Below are 15,581 nucleotides of genomic sequence, written 5' to 3' on the forward strand. Positions count from 1 at the left end.
ACGAGCGGCGGTGGTGGTGGGAGAGGGTACCGTCGTTGATATCAATGGGTTCCCCAGAGTGATGATACTCATCCCGACCCCGGTGCTCATCCCCATCTCCGTCGATTTCCGCGTAAGGAGGAGCCGCCATGCCGGTTTCCAGGTTCATGTCGAATTCTTCGTAAGAGATAGCCCCCTCGCCAATTGCCTGACTCATGGCGACAGAATGGATGTATTGCAGTCGTAGATTCAAGGATGGAGGCAGTGTTGTTGCTATGTAAGAAGTCTAGACAACAAGAGGGAGAGAGGAGCAGATGATTGAAGCTGTGGGGAGTGAGTAGAGAGGGAGACAACAATGCGATGAAGCCATAACTTTATACATATTTACCTGACACTGATGGACATGGTCGCCTAAGCACAGCGACATATGTGGAGTGAAAGAGAGAGATGCGAGGCAGCAACAGGCAGCACGGACAAAGCCAGCCTACACATCACTGTCAATCAGGTGAACATACAAGAAGGGATGCGAAACGATAGCTTTCTCAGTAAAGGAGAATCACTTTACAGTCTCTTTGAAATCTGGCCACGGCAATGTAAGGCATCCAGACTTCCTTCATGCGCGTCTTTTGCTGACCTGGTTGTCGATATCGCAATCTTCAGACCTCTTTTGAGCCCCCTTTCTGGAGGACAATCAATCAGAAGCAACGCACAAAGGTCAGACCTAGCTTGTAAAACGGGTAGAATGTTCGGACGAGAGTTTCTATACTTGGAGCAAAGGTGTATTAATACGATTGATGTATGAACATCTGACCAAACAACCAATGCGACCTCTGCAGCAAGCCGGCCAGTCGGCCAAGTGAATGCACATCGGAAGTTCCTTTAACAATATAATACCAAATGATGATCAATATTCAAAAAGCCAACTCTTTCTTTCCATAGACCAACGCCTTTCATGAAGCTACAGAGACATTCCTTGCCACCCATTATTGCCAGTACAAGAAGATTCCACCCAGCCAAGACTCTAGATCAAGATGCCACCTAGTATGTGCTCGTTTCGTAAGGAATGTGCAAACGTCGTACATGATCAGGGGCACCGGGGTGCTTCATGTATAGTACCGTATTTCATACCAAACCGTATCCATAACATTGTCGTAACCCTTGAGACAGATAGCCAATCAGATAGATCCATGCTGTTTTTACTACCCCAGCCTAGCTCCCTAGCCATTGTGTTTTCCGGAGCCCGAGCAGATATGATAATCCGGTTGCACTAGAGACGAAACCTTTTCCCGGGCCTTTTTTTCCCAACCGGAATGATGTCTAAAGTCGCAAGGTTTTGGATGTCCATTGTGAAGGAGTGAGTAGGTGGTTGTTCTTTTGTCGTCTCATGTTCCTCCTTGTAATACGCCTCGGTCTTTGCTCCGGCGTGTGTTCTCGTTTTTCGTCACGTATCGAATTCGCTTGAATCAAAGCTTGCTCCAGGATGCACCAGCAAACCAGCAAAAGCCGTTTTGAGAAGCAGTACGCCCCTCATGAAGCACAGACAGGCTTGGCACCGGATTGAAGCAAGCGATATCGATAGCGAAACAAGCAATATAAGGGTGCGTGTGTGTTAGCGACAGGAAGACAGTCGTCGATCATCTTCCGCCTCCCACATCAACCACTCTTGATGACCCATCCTCTTTTTTGCCAGCCCCTGACGTAACTCCAGCGTAGCTGTTTCCCAGACACCCATGACTGTGCCGACACCGGACGTGCGCTTGCGGGCGCGGATGGTGCTGTCGCCATCATCGTCCATGCTGAAGACGAATTCGCCATCCTCCTCACCGATGGGTGTCGTATATCGTGCGCTCGAGCTGATGGAGCTGCTGCTCACATGGCGCTCACCGCTACTGCGCCCATTTGTTGGCCGTCCGGTATGGTTGGTAGGTCGAAGTAGAGGCGACTCGCCCCTCGTGCCATCGATGCGTGTCCGCTGGAGTTGCTGAGTCAGGACGCTGAGTCCTTCCACACTGTCTCGACCGGCTTCCCGAGTGCGGCCGGATGAGATCAGCGTTGAGTGTCGAGTTCCGCAGCGGGCTACCAACATGGCCGAAAGCGCCAGCGCTAGCAGCGAGTGCGTGCTTCTTGGCGTCATCATCGTCCTTCTGTCGCTGGAAAAGGGGACCCAGCGACTGGGGCTGGCGGCCATAGGAACTGCTGAACTTGGACGTTGTCTCGGCGTTCGGGGTTCCGCTCCCGCTGAAACCTACTCCGTTGGGGATCCTGCGACCGCTGTGGCCGTTGACCTCGTCGTTAGCAGCTCGTGAGCCGTGATGGGCCTTCTCAGCCGGCGTCAACAGGTCCTTCAGATTGTCAGGCACATAATCCTCTTCCAGGAACGGAAATCCGCCTCCCAATCCCGATCAATGCCGCGCGTCGCCCGAGGGGCACTGCTGCTCAACAAATGTGGTTTCACATAGCGGCTCGAGTGCATGGGTCGCCGGCCAAAGTATTCGTCATTGGCTTGGGCTGGGGTGAAGAGGCGGTGACTGTGGCGGAAAGGTGTTCGTTGCTACCAAAAGCGGAATGATGAAGAAGCTTCAGTGCTTCCGACGTCCGAATCTCCTTGGCGGTATTGAGCGAAGGCGACGGCGACTCCAAGCCGAACTGAGATGGCACCGAGGATGGAAAAGGGCCGGCAGGGAAGCGGGCGGCGTTCGAGATGCCGTTCGAGTCGAAGGATGCGGGGAGAGGGGCATCTAGTACTGACAGTCCCTTGACAAGCGGCGACAAGCCCAGTCCCAGGCGCGATGAGTCCTCTTCCTCGGCGAACCGTATTGTGAATTTGTGTGGGGAATAGGTTGTGTCGATCGTAGGTAGTCCGTTCTCCAGGCCTGGCTGATGGTCTAATTGGCTGTATTTGCCACCAGGGGACATCGCGTAGCTATAGTTGGCACCGTACGGGGCGCTTGCGTCGGCTGCATAAACGAGTTCGTTAGAGCGCTGCTGGAGGAATTCGCGCGGCCGCCCACGTGGACGGGTTGGCCGATGGTGATGCCATTCTTTCCGTAGTTGATTCGACGGCCGTCGGCAAGGACATGGACGTTGGCGCATTTGGGACCGGATTTGCAATTGCCCTGCGAGGTGACTGTGTCAGTTTAAATCATAGGAGAAGACAGCAGACGACAAATCGGGCGCGTGCGATATGCGAGCATCGTAGAGCTGGCGTCTCCAGGCCTGTGCCGTGGGTTCGGCTACCTGGCTGGAGCCGAATGACACTTTTCTGCATGCACGCCAAAAACCAGAAAGTATGAAGAAACAAACCCCGGCATCGGGAAGTCTTAAAGCATGTGCCTGGGGTAGATGATAGTATGCAAGGCGGGATTCAACGTACCTTGGCGAAGTATTTGCAGACTGTCTCGGCAGCCGAGCCGAGATCATGGCTAAACGGACAGGCGGAACCAGCCTGGCAGGCTCCTTGGCGGAAGAACTTGCACGGGACGTGAGATGTGTCTGAGGCAAAAGTAAAGAGTCGGATTTAGTGTGACGGCAACGACGTCGAAAGCAACTGTAGACGAGCATGTATGTATGTTTTGGAAGTGTGTGCATGGAGTGGTGGATGTGCGACGGGTTGTGACGAGGCGGCATGAGGGGGAAGTTGGTATTTTGGGACTTACTGGGAGGACTTCGAGGCCGTCGAACCTGGCGCCGCCGCCGTGGGAGGCGGCGGGGATGGGGCCCATTGTGCTACCGTTATTGCTGCTGGTGGTATGGCTGCTGTGGTCTTTGCCGGTTGGGCTCTGGATGTTGAGACTCCTAGACCTCATATGTGAATTCTGACATGGTGAAGAATCCGGGAGCGGCAACTGACGGTTAAGGCGGGGGGACGACGAATTTGGAGGCGGTGGTGGAAAAGCGGTCTTGACGTCGGGGTAGTTGTTGTAATGTAGTAGTAATGGTTGGACCAAATGCGGGTGAAGGGGGTAGATAGTGAGTGGGATGATGTGTTTTTCCTCTTCTCTTTCCTCCTCGGCTCTTTTTGCACAGATCCAAAGCCGCCGCTGTTGCTGCTGCTGCGTTTGAATCCAGCCAACCCGCCCACTGTTGGTGTTTACCAATAGCAACACTCTTAAAATGGGCAAGGAGGGGCAGACCACGGGTGGTGTAGTAGCAGTAGCGGTGGTACATCGACCTCTTGGCCGTCCTACGCAAGAGAGAGAGAGAGACAGGATCAGATTGATTTCGTTTCAGCGTAGGATGAGGTCCAGTAGTAGATGTAGTAGTTTGGAATTATTATTAGATTTGGCATTCAGAAGGGGAATGAGGAATTCCAGGCGGCTGGGCCAGACGGAGACCAAAGACCAAGACCGAGACGAGACAAAGCCCCTCCAAAAGACCCAGGTCAAGGTCGAGTTGATGGTGGGTGAGATTGAAATTGGATGCGCGAGCACGGCCCGAATAGTCCCGTCACGTTAGGTGCCTAGCCTGTAGGTGCTCTAGCCTCTAGGCAGGTCAGTAGCAGCTGGAGATTCGATGGCTTTCTGCTTTAGTAGTAGATCGCGTTGCTGCTGTCGTCTCTTACCACCGGCCGTCAGGAACCACGCGACTCAGTGTCTGAGCTATGTAGTTTTCTCCTTTCTTGTATCTTCAATTGCTACTACCTTGTGTTGCCCAATTAGAAGAGAGGACGGAACCCGACCGGTCAAGTCTCCCTCCGGTAGACACGGCTGGGATATTGCCGCAAGAAAAGTCTGTTCCGGGTCAAGATTTTAAGGTTGGGGACTTGGACGATAGTGGAGTGCGGCAACGGCGGCTCTGCGATGATGTTCGTTGCAGAAGAAGATGAAGTCGATAAAGAAAGCCTTGGCGATTTGACTGTACACAAGCTGCAAAGAGACTAGACTAGCGCTGCCCGTCTATCGTGAAACTTGGCCTGCTGTAATAATAATCCCCATGGGCTTTTAGGAAGTATATAACAAACAACAAGAGGCAAGGATGGGGGTATTAGTCCAGTCCAAATGTACCTGATGGCTTCGGACTTCACGATCGGGTTGGCGTGATGTTGTCTCGTTCACAGTCCCGCCTAATCTTGATCCAAGTGTGCGAAATGGAGGGGCTCACACGCGATTCGATGAGCGGGGGGGTACTGGAGTGGATGCGGAGTGAAATGGAGGGGTATTCCAACACCAGACGTGCTCGATCTTGGCGATCCGATTGCGTCTTTGTCCCTACTTACTTACACATTCGTGTACTTGATTGGAACAAGGAAACGAAGCGATAGGGAAATACGGATAATGAAATAAGCTGTCAGCCACTGTGATGATTAGCTGCAGCAGAGATAAAGCCGGCGTCGGATCCGAGTGCACCAGAAGATTGGAAGGATTCCAGATGACGGGGCCACAGAGAATGATGACTGATACGCGAGCGCGTCTCTTTATGTACTTTGAGTGCCGGCGTGATATGGTTTGAGGTGGCGGAAAGCTTTTGCATCATCCGCCCAGCGTCTACTCTAGTAGTACGTAATCTCTCGGTGGCTGTATCCTGCTTCTGAGGCCATGGGGTGGTGTGTGTATGGCTGCTGCTTGAGACGGCTACTTCGAAGGTGGTGTGTATGGCGCTGGCTTACACACTCGAACGGCACGGCCAGGGTAGTGGGGGGTTTGACTTGGACGCGGTTGATTTAAGACAGGAAAAAATAACAGTTGGGCGCTCAAGGAATTTCTGACTCGGAATCCAAGACCAAAACAATCGCCCAGTGATTAGCGGAGAATGGTTTTGGAACTCTGGAACCTCTAGAACTCTCACGATCATCAAGCCACCCGTACCCGAGCGGGATATAAATAGACCTCCTTAACGGATCAGTACTTTTGTTACCCAACTTTGGCGATACCTGGAGTCAATGCAGGATGGGTGTGAAAACCAGCGCTTGAGTCGGCTCTTCTTGGGTTATCAAGCAATGATTAACGATTAATGGAGGTATCTTCGAAAGATGAATTCATGGTGGCGACAGCATTTGTCGGAAAGGATATACGCACACACATGTGTACGAGGTATGTGTGGATATTGCAACCTCTTGACCTGACCTGAACAGCCCGCCGAGGCAACTGTGCAGCTTTGCGTGGGGGGGTTTCTTGACGCCCAGGATTTGTCGGCTTTAGGCTCAATCAATGGTGTAGGCACATTTGGAAGTACTCAAGAACGATGACGACTTCTGTAAGTGTGCACTATCGACTTGAGTTCGAGACTCGGTACATCATCGCCCCGCTGCCCTGTTTCAAGGTTTATCAGTGTCAAGATATACAATACCATACATCGAAGTGGTGCCTGTTGATCCTGGAGGGCACCAGGTCAGAAAGGTGTGCCTGGATGAGCTAAACCAGAAACTGAGACAGGGTCATGTGGGGAGGCGTCCTAGGCTGGAAAGGGACGACGGGAGGGACCAGGGTGTCTTGTCATCCTGCCGAATCAGTTCATCTGGACCATCCAACACTTGGAAGATTGGGTTTTCGGATGGCATTGTCTACCGGCGGGCTGGGTACGGTGACTCTCTCAACCGGTGTGAGTGATGATGACAAAAAGGATACAACCCAGCGAGTGGTGTGAAATTAGTGTTGGTTGCGAAATCATTGACTTATCACTTTCCACAATTGATTGATTCATCTTGGCCTTCACACACGAGGAGGTGAACCGACGGGCCTTCTTTATCCAATGGGTGGTGGTCATGGCGGTTTGGAGCATTGGAGCCGCAAGTACTAGATCGGCAGGGCACCCTTTCCAGGATGTTGAATCGTGCCGAGGTCGTTGGGTCTAGATGCTTAGCATATTGTTAGTAGGTGACGTGAGATAAGAGCGCCAATTCTCCAATGCTGCTTTGCATGGGTGCAACCTGAAGTGTGATACTTTTCTCGGTGAAAATCAAGCTCATCCGATGATGGACATGCGAAACATGGGCCTTTCGCTGGCACTGCTGTCGTGTTCCGTGGTACCAGCTGGTTCTACGTGAGGAAGCTATACGGCGCATCCAGACATTCACAGACTTCGGTGAGGCCAAAACAAGATCTGAAGCGTTTGCTCTCAACGGTGATGTCTAAAATCAGTTATGATGGGACGCTCGGCCTTTTGAGTAACGATGCTGCAATGCAGCCCAGAAAGCAGCTTGGTCGGGTTCTGGCTGAAACTGCCAAACCTCAGCAGCAGTGCATGTCCTGAGACATCCTGCACCAAGTCTGTACATAATGTCTTGTCATACCCGCATGCACGGCCTCCAACCTTCGTGTATGTGCATGCTAAGATCGAAACCGTTGGATTGAACGATCGCAGAATCGCCATGGGAAAATATATTGCAGTGCATGAGACCGATGCATGGGCATCGCCTTGTATGACATCCCCTCCAAACTTGAGGAGCTAGGTAGATCCAGAAGTCCGACAGATACACGCCACAGCTGACGAATGTCAATGTTCTCCGTCCCCTTTTTTTCTCTTTCCCGTTCGACATCAGATATGTCGAAGATGAACCGGAACAGGCGTTTAGTAGAAAAGGTAGCTTGCCGGCGCATCTAGCTGAATGTGGAAAGAAACGAAGGGCGAAAGGTGTCACAGCAGCTAGACAGCGTTCGCTCAAATGTTATTAGTTCGGGTATTGGGGATTAGCGAGGAGGGTTTAGGTAAAGTGACCTAATAATAGTGTGCGCACTGATTATTAACAGCTTATTTTTATTACTATTACTATTAACCTTTTAATTAGTATAATATAGTTAACTTAATAGATATATATAAATTTTTAAACTTATTTAATATATAATTATATTAACTTTTTATATATTATATAATAAATATATATAATAAAAAATAAAATATAATAACTTTAAATTTAAATTTAAATTAATTATTACTTATTAAAAATATATAACTTATACGCTATAATAATAATACGAGTAATAATATATAAAGTATTAATATATATTAATATACTTTAATATTAAATAAATTATTTAATTTATATAATTTATAATTAAAACTTAATTAAGCTTTTTTAAATTTATATTAATTTAATAGTATTATAATAAAAGTAGAGTAAAAAAAAAGAAAAGATGATAAAAAAAATAAGGTGGTATTAGTGGTCGGTGCGCACACTATTGCCAGGTGATTTTACATGCCCTACATCCACAGAGGCTCTGTCGCTGTCGGGCCTGGTGCAGCAGGCTGGTGTTCCCAGACAGCAGGACGGCCGCGGGCTGTCGCGTTCCTGTTCCAATGAGTGGCAGCTGCTGTGCAACTCAATCCTGGAAGTCCTCCCTCCCACAAAGGGTCGCCTTCTCACCAAACAGAAAACCCCCGCATGCCCCCCCCCACGGTCCGACTTTATCGTACTGTGATCGATCCTCGCATCTAAATCCGGACATCATCAACATCCCTTGCTTCGGCAAACACGCTTTGACCTCCCGTCTCTTCCATCACCGTATCGAGAAAGCGCATGACTACTACACCACTTCACGTCTCGGCGCGAACAGGATGAGGTGCGGTGGTGATGTTACATATGTTGCTGGTGACGATCTGAAAGCGGTCCAGGGTGCATAGGCGTCGGCATTTGGTGGAGAAGCGGTGGCACTAAGATCCGCTTCCGGGGAGTATCGAACCCCTCGACCCCTCCTGCTGCTGCCTCCAGTCAACAGTGTGTGTCCCCGTACAAGGCAAGTCTCACACTAATAAACGAACCACACACACACACCTCGACATTCGAATGCCCTCACTCATCGCCGCCCACCCCTTCTCGCCCGGTGTGCTTTAGTCAGTCAATAGGTAGATTCTTTTATAGCCGATCACTTGGGGCTAATTGCAACCCTGGAAGCACACCAACTTTTTTTCATCACTCTAAGTCTGCCCTGTCTTCTGTTCCCAGTTGCAGAGCCAGCAGGCTACGTTCGCTTGGAAGTGGCGCATCCCGCGCCTCCAACACCTGCCTCCCTCCCATCCTGGCAAGAGGCTCAGATGTGGGACTTTCGTCACCCACTCCCATCTAGATTGCATGCATCCATCTCATGGGGGGATGGATCGACCCGAGAGTCGCGTCTCGAACCTACCCAGCTACGTTCTTGAAGATACGGGGTTCAGTAGCTGCCCATGCTCGCAACGAGGGATCAACACAATGTGCCGAACCACCGCGGTAGATCTCCGCTTCTCCGGAAAGTAGGAGGAGAGCCATTTCCGTATCGATACCACCAGAACTGCTAGTCGCCCGCAATTGGAGGCGCAGACATTGACATACAGTACACCACTACGCGGTCACAAGGACGGTCCTCTTATCCCCAAGGTGCTTACTTTGTTTGCTACGCTGTTCCGTGCAATTTGCAGGTTCGCAGTCAGTTTCTTACATTCCCTCCCCGACTGCCAGCACCAACGGCGCGCCCTTAGTGTCCCAATAATACGAATGTCCAGCAGGAATGTCACCAGAGTTCATGACCATGACCAACATGTCGTCTGTTCTCATGTTACTCGCCCTTCACCATAGCGCCCCCGGTCACCTTCCCCCCCCATCCTTGCGACGCATCTTTATCGACCCCAGCTGATAAGACGCCCCATCATTGGCCCGAGTCGCAACAAAGTTGCAACCACCATCAGGTCGATGTCGTCTTATCAACATGATCTTGGTCAACTCTGTTAGCAGAGACACGGCATGGTCTATTCCGCGGGTGCATCAGGGCCTGCAAGCCACGGTTGGGGGTGACAAGAGCCCCCCGACTGGCTGACCCAGACGACCAGGCGTTCTAAAGATAAAACCGACAGTAGAACACGCGCCCAGCCAAGCATGTCGCCTCGCTTCCAAGTGATGTGTAGTCGTCACAGGCACTTTTGATATGCGATCAGTCGCAGTGCGTGCTGCTGATGTCTATCAGTGATAGTCATGTTCGCTTAATGGACCCGCATCACTTCGATAGGTACTCCTCGCCGCCCTGCTAAACAGCGTCCCGTCCCACTGCAAGATCCACTCACACACATACGCATAACATCCACCCTGTATGCATATCTACACTCTCTTCTTGAGGACCACTGCATGTAGTTTGAAGAGCCATACACACTACATGCCTCTTGACTAATCTGCAGCGCGGGGGGAAACAGTTCGTTGACGTCGGTTGTTCCAGACTCCCTACCTTCCTAGCCATCTATGACTGCCATATATCCCCGTTGGGCACCGTTTGGAATATCCCATCGAAACAGCAGCCTAGCACAGAACCGAGGCTGGCATCGACATCATAGTTCACCCCAGTTTGGGCGAGACTATCAAACCAAAGATAAGTCCAAGACGTTCATAGGATCATAGTATTGCTGCTTTCCGTCACAGGTTTACCCATGGACCAAACCTCATCTCGAGTCTCGGGTGCCTTTCGCCCCTCATCTGTCTTTTACGATAGGGGGTCATCAACGAAGGTCATGTGGTGGGCAAGGTATCCTTGCATCTGCGGAATAAACCGATGTATACAAGCCTACGAGACATGATATTCCGTGGCGGCGACAGACACAACACAACATAACATACCCACGGAACGCCCGGCCACCCGGCACAACCAATATGGGATCTGCGGTGAGCTTTGTATGGGGTCTTCCATGTCATACGCGTTCTTTCGTCTTATGATTTACACGAAACAAGTTTCCGGTCCCCCTTTTCTGCTTGGTGTTCTACACTGCAATGATTACGTCCTTCTCGTTGGGGTGGTGGTGATTTTGATATATCGCGACAAGTACGCGTTTTTTGTTTTTTGGTGTAACTTATGCATGTCTTTGTCCTACCGCTGCTCAACAGCAACGGTTATCCCCTATTTGCAGGGTAAAGTTCCTCCTGCTGTCTATCATGCATCCTCCTGCACACCATCTTTGGAGCTCAAGGGGGTGTGTAAGTAATCAAGGTCTCATGATGCACTCACCCCACCCCTCCGTATCCCCACACTCAGCCACACTCGTACACGCATTCACGCGCTGCATGTCTCTCCCTCTCTTTACTCTCTGTCTTCCTCCCCTTGGTTCCGCAGTTCTGTCTTCTCTGGAAAGTTTGTGGTGGAACGACTGCTCCTGCAGCCGGTTTTACAGTTGCAGCTGCTTCTCCTTGTGCATGTCACATAAAACCTGGAAGAAGCCTATATCAAGGTCAAGGGGGCGTACGTCGATATGGGGGCGAACTTAGTAGAAAATACTGTTTTATAGTTCTGATTGCGTTGATCTTTCAGTTGGTCTCGTTTTTCCTGAGCTATTGGGTAGAAATGTCATATATGTGGCCCCTTTTGTGATGGTTCTATTCGGAAGGATGGCATGATATCAGTCGACGAGCTGTTCTCCTGGAAGTCATTGCGGCGGACCTCGCGGGAAACGTGTCTTTTGTATAATTGGGCAGCTACTGATACAAGAGATTTTCGTAAATTAATAAAGTGATGTATGTTATTGTAGTGACCATAATAAGGTGTATGGGCGACTCCTTTTGCTTTTCCGCTCCACCAATATACGTCGATAACAAGGATGTTCTCGCCTATTTTAGACTACTTATTACCTGCATTTGTTGTAGTTAGCTACCGGGCCCTAATTAATGCTACATTACCATGTACAGCTCGGCCTAAACGGCCAGGATATGTGGCACATTTTATCTAGTCCCTCCGCCCCTTTTCCACTAACTAAAGAACGCTTGTAGGTATGGGAGACGAACGATAAGACTTCTTAAGCGACTCGGGATTTTTCCACTCCTAGTTAGTGTGTTTATCTGGAAGCGTAGTCATTGGATGGCAGTCGGCCTGGCTGGTAGGCCGTCACTCCGAGAGGACATCTCCGCTCAGTTGCCCATTACCTTGGCTCGTCTGGCCTGCTTGTTAGGACCTGACTAGAATTTTATAGAGCTGAAATTGTCATCTGACACGCTTTCCGTAAACATGGCCAAGCTGATTTAAGGAATAATAGCCGAATGCGTTTATTAAAAGTACGTGTGCTGCCTACTTCAAAGCGAACAAACCGGAAGCTTCTTCACTAAGTACTCGTGACTACGGTATAATAGCTTCGATAGGAGTAACCCGCCTAAGCACGCATTTCTGGCTTAGTAATTCGTTAATAATCTTTTTTATATATCCTTCACGCTTGTTATACCTTGCACCTTATCACTACCTCTCTGCTGAACTTCCTCCATCTTCCATTACGATATGTCACCATGTTTGCTCTCCGGATCTCTGCTGTCCTGGACCCCTATGATTAGTAAACAGCTATAATCTTCAATCACCATCGGGCCCCCTTGCATCGCTGCTCTGCCCCGTCATCATCCTTGCAGCGGCATTGAGGGCGGGTAGCCACAGCAGTAGCCTGAATCGGGGTCACGGGGGTGGTCTTTTTGGGATCGGAAGCGGGACGCAAGTAAGGGGGTTACACCATTTAATCCTTGCATGCTGAGCCCTATCGGAAGGCTGCTGGGTACCGGGAAGATAGAGAGTTACCTTCCTAGATTAGGACACCACTTGAGAAGCTTTCGCGTAGACCAATGAAAACAGGGGACATTGGCCAACGGGTAGATTCCCCAGCCGATTGCTTAGATGGCCATGTAAAACTTACACAGCGAGTCGCGGCAAATAGTAAAAAGGGCAACCAGTTCTAACTAGCTCTTGACGAGTCTTTTGTTTCTGCTGGTCTAACTTGGTATGAGTTGAAAAAGGGAAATAAGACAGAAATACCCATGGGTCCACAGCACAATATTGTTGATGGGAGAAATGTTCCATAGAAGGCTGCCAATAAACGCTGACGGCTATTGGGGTGTTCTGTTCTAAATGGTGTATTCTTAAGGGTACACTGCTCTATATGAATACTATTTCGTTTTGTTTTGTTCCTGTGATCTGACTTCACATGGAATCGATATCAAAGGGGGTGAGGGGAAGACTTGTTCTCGTTTCACACCTTAGCAGGAAAAACAAGAAGTCTTAAACGATGCTATTGGATTCTTTGTGAGAGCACATCAATTTTAGAGATTAAAACAAAATAACAGTAAATAGTAATAACGCCATGCTAAGCTTGCCCTGGTACCTAAAAAGTAAAAACGAAACATGCTTCTTCTTCCTCAATTTAGACTCATCCAGACACACGAGCCTAAAAAGCCCGCTAGGACGATCGACGTCAAGATCCCCGCGCCGACCCGATCGCCCATGGTAATAGTAGCCATGGGCCTGAGATCAGGCAGCCCACTGCCACCGCCAGCATCCCCTTACTACTCCCCCCGTAGCATTAGTAACAGGCGGCTCCGCCTCCTTCATCATCAGCCCCGTCAGCGCCCCTAGGACATTCATCTGGTGCACCGCGCTCGTCTGCTTGGGCGACTGCGCGCCCCATTTTGCGTCCACTCAAAACCGCACATCTGCCCGTTGTCGCCGCGATTGCACGCGGCCACGCCGGCGCGCGTCGAGTTCTCGAAGACCGTCATGACTCGGTCCTTCAGGTGCGGCGCCAGCACCGTCGCCTGCGACACCCAGCGGTGCAGGTAGCCCTTGAAGGAGCGCATGTCGACGTTGCAGCTGCCGACGCCTTCGCAGGCGTACTCGTACGCGACGCCCTGCGGGAAGAAGACGGCGAGGAGCGGTCGACTAGGAGGTCAGGCGGGTTTTCCACGTTTGGGATTGGTTTGTCTGTAATAACAGGGGGTCATGTGAATCAGCAAAGAAGTCAAAGGATAAGGAGGAAGATGAACGACGTGGGGGGTTGGATAAGGTATATATCGCAAATGTGCTACGTGATACTAAAAGCAGCAAAGGGGATGATATAGGGGCAAACTTACAATGTCGTACATGTAAGCAGCGCCCTGGATCAGCACCGCGGCATTATACGAGAACTGCAGCTTGTTGACGTCGAGACAATCCTTAGGCAGGTGGGCCCCGTCGTGGACGTTGCCCTGCTCATCGATGTATTCAGCCGCTCGAGCAGTTCGTAAGTTTTCTCAGCGTACTCGGCGTACGTGTCGTTGCCCGTGTAGCGAGCAAGGCGCGCGCCCAAGTTAAAATAAATGCCGTTCGAGATGGTGTTGACGTAATCAAACCCGTTATTAATACTGAACGCCTGCCACCGCAGCCCACCGTTGCAGTTGCTGCCCGGCTGGTTCACGCGCCGCTCCAGCATGCTCTGCTCGTTAAAGACGGCCTGGACCAGCGCGAGCCAGTCGAGGCCGGCCTCGGCGGGCGGCGGCGGGAAGTTGGTCTCGGCCGCGAGCATGGCCGTCATGGCCCAGAAGCCCTGGTCGTCGTTGCCCATGGTCGCCGTCCAGTTGGCAGGCATGAAGTCCTTGTTCTCGCCGCTCTGCTCGACGAGGGAGCGCGTGATGATGGCATCGTACTGCTTGTCGCCGGTCTGTTGGCGGTAGTCGAGCAGGGTCCCCCACCTAGTAGGCGTTCATACACTTGTTAGCCAGCTGAAGACTGTATAGTTGTTTGCAAGAAGGAGAAGAACAGCAACAGTGTGGGATGATACAGTGTGGAATGATACACGTACATTGCGCCGCCAATCCACCAAAAGTAATCGCCATCCGGTGGCGGGCCGGGCAGGATGCCGATGGCGAAGGTCCAGCCCGGATCCTCCCTTATAGAAGCTCAGGAGGTCTTTCGCAACCTCTGCCGCCGTCTGCTTTATCGAGTCTGGACTCGGTGTTACAGTTGGCTTCTTCCTGAAGTCCCTCATCTTGGGGACCGACCTTGGCTGGTGAAATCTGGGGCTGACAGCGCAGCAAAAGCGCTGGGAGTGATAGCAACCCTGCTGCGGTCCTTTTTGACAATAACCTCATCTTCTCTTTGGACTAGCGTGCCCCCGACTGGCGGCAGCACCGTTGTGAGTGAGTGAGTGAGTGAGTGAGTGAGTGAGTGTTGTAAGCCAAGTCCCGATCTGTAACCACCTTATATGCAATAGCTTGTTGATCTCCTTTTCCGTCGATACCCCAGATACTGATTACGCCACTTTCGAGCAGTGGATTGCTTCAAGCAATATAGACGACCTGATTAGGAAATATTATTGGTTGATATTTGAATGAAGATTATGTAAGAGAGGCTGCTCGAGCGATTGTAGAAAAGACCACAGGAAAATGTAGAGACGGCAGTATATTGACTCAGGAGGGATTGAAGATCAGGAAAGAATCAAATAAGAGATTCAACAGCGGAAACATGACATTCATTGACAGCAATGGCGGGAGCGTCGGAAGGACACGCGCCCGCCCGCCCCATCATGTTGGAACTCATTTGGCTATTTTTTCCGCCAATATTCTTGTTGTTTGGCACAGCCTCAAACGTCAAGACTTTCAAGACTTGGCTCCCAAGGGCTTGGCTCGTCAGGCAAAGAATGCCACCCATCACAGGTGAAGCCTTGGGGGCACGACACACGCTGGGCGTTGGGACTATGAGGAACTGGGACGGATCGCCGGCCAATCATACATCCGCCAAGGGTACCCTTCTGCTCGGGCTATTTGTCGTGTCGTACTTCACACTCAGCTCGGGAGTCGGATGGCCCATGCAGCACCCCCGTGTAGCTGCTCAGTGTCTCGGCGCCAATCTCACATTATCGGATGGTTTGGTCAATACGGTCGCTGCCGAGCCGCTTGTACAGCCTCAAATCTTTCCAGAAATGAGGAGGCA

The 15,581-nt window shown here is 50.8% G+C and overlaps 2 protein-coding genes across 2 annotated transcripts; both read right to left on the minus strand.

Annotated features, from left to right (window-relative positions):
- Positions 1 to 1,588: 1,588 nt before the first annotated feature.
- Positions 1,589 to 3,701, minus strand: PG994_006834 (uncharacterized protein; the record flags this gene model as incomplete). The annotated part of the gene is given in 7 exon segments (XM_066858243.1): positions 1,589 to 1,988; positions 1,999 to 2,347; positions 2,359 to 2,411; positions 2,435 to 2,961; positions 2,991 to 3,095; positions 3,353 to 3,448; positions 3,636 to 3,701. The coding sequence occupies 7 exon segments, from the start codon at positions 3,699 to 3,701 to the stop codon at positions 1,589 to 1,591; spliced, it is 1,596 nt and encodes a 531-aa protein (XP_066717512.1).
- A 9,554-nt stretch (positions 3,702 to 13,255) lies between these two features.
- On the minus strand, positions 13,256 to 14,637 carry PG994_006835 (mannan endo-1-6-alpha-mannosidase DCW1-like protein; the record flags this gene model as incomplete). Its single annotated transcript, XM_066858244.1, has 4 exons — positions 13,256 to 13,522; positions 13,745 to 13,881; positions 14,016 to 14,310; positions 14,359 to 14,637. The coding sequence occupies 4 exons, from the start codon at positions 14,635 to 14,637 to the stop codon at positions 13,256 to 13,258; spliced, it is 978 nt and encodes a 325-aa protein (XP_066717513.1).
- Positions 14,638 to 15,581: the final 944 nt, after the last annotated feature.

The sequence above is a fragment of the Apiospora phragmitis genome (genome assembly GCF_038363925.1).
Source record: "Apiospora phragmitis strain CBS 135458 chromosome Unknown utg000006l:1.0-5683423.0:1.0-5690449.0, whole genome shotgun sequence".
NCBI classification, from domain to species: Eukaryota; Fungi; Ascomycota; class Sordariomycetes; order Amphisphaeriales; family Apiosporaceae; genus Apiospora; species Apiospora phragmitis.